Source organism: Sipha flava, unplaced genomic scaffold (assembly GCF_003268045.1).
Source record: "Sipha flava isolate LNK unplaced genomic scaffold, YSA_version1 35741_pilon_pilon, whole genome shotgun sequence".
In the NCBI taxonomy this organism is placed as follows: Eukaryota; Metazoa; Arthropoda; class Insecta; order Hemiptera; family Aphididae; genus Sipha; species Sipha flava.
In genome coordinates, this window is record NW_020273052.1 from 8,433 (window position 1) to 9,330 (window position 898).

Genomic DNA, 898 nt, shown 5'->3' on the forward strand with positions numbered 1-898 from the left:
CACCGCGGCCGCGCGCCCGCCGACCGCGCGGACGTCGGCCTTGGCTCCCGCGGACCGGCCGACCCCGATCACTTCGACCACGTGCACCGAGTACGTGGACCGGTCCGTCTCGAGGATGGCCGCGGTCGAGAACGGTTACGTGACGTTGCCGCGCGACGCGACGGTGGCCGGCGGCGTCATTTGCGCGCAGCGGATAAGCGTCAACGAGCTCCAGGTGCGCAAGATGACGGTGGCCGAGTTGCGCGGGCAGCGCATGGGCGTGGACGACGTGCAGATCACGCACATGGCCACCGCGACGGTGCCGTCGCTGAAGGAGGCGGCTTGTGCCGCGACCGCGATGCCGTCGCCGTGCACCGATTTGCAACATCACCAACTACAGGACGATGCCGCATCGGTGCAGTCGTCGCGCGTGTCCTCGTCAATGTACCCGGAAGTGGACTCTGAAGAGGATCGGTCCAGTGTGTTGGCCGCCCCCACTCCACCCCGGCGACGCAGCAAACCGTCGACTTCCGATAAACACTCGCCACGTGCCAACGGCGATGCTAAGCGTTTGCTCGACACGCCCCCCGCCACCGCCGTCGACCTGTCCACCGATCCGTCCATAACCGAGCTCAGCTGTCAGCTGTTCCGGTTGTGTCACTCGAACGTGTGCAGCATGTTCAACAAAGTGGTGCAGCAGGTGGTACCGGAGGACACCGAGAAGCGGCGGGACCTGCAGGCCGCCCTGTGCTTCCTGAGCATCATACTCGCCGGTATGCTGATACTGGGATTCGGCAACGAGAAGACCATCCATCACCACCACTGGGACTTTCAGTTTCCGCCTTCGAACCAGTAGCCAGGCGTTCACCACGTTGTTTCTTTAATGTTTTGCATTTCGTAAATTTTTTTTCATTTTAAA

General features: G+C 62.5%; 1 protein-coding gene across 1 annotated transcript in view; it reads left to right on the plus strand.

Moving 5' to 3' along the window:
• Positions 1 to 898, plus strand: part of LOC112687545 — a gene marked incomplete at its 5' end in the record, with an annotated part of 9,282 nt that extends 8,384 nt beyond the window's left edge. The window contains 1 exon segment of the mRNA XM_025560285.1: positions 1 to 898. Within this exon segment, the coding sequence (XP_025416070.1) occupies positions 1 to 835 (835 nt within the window). The 3' untranslated portion in view covers positions 836 to 898.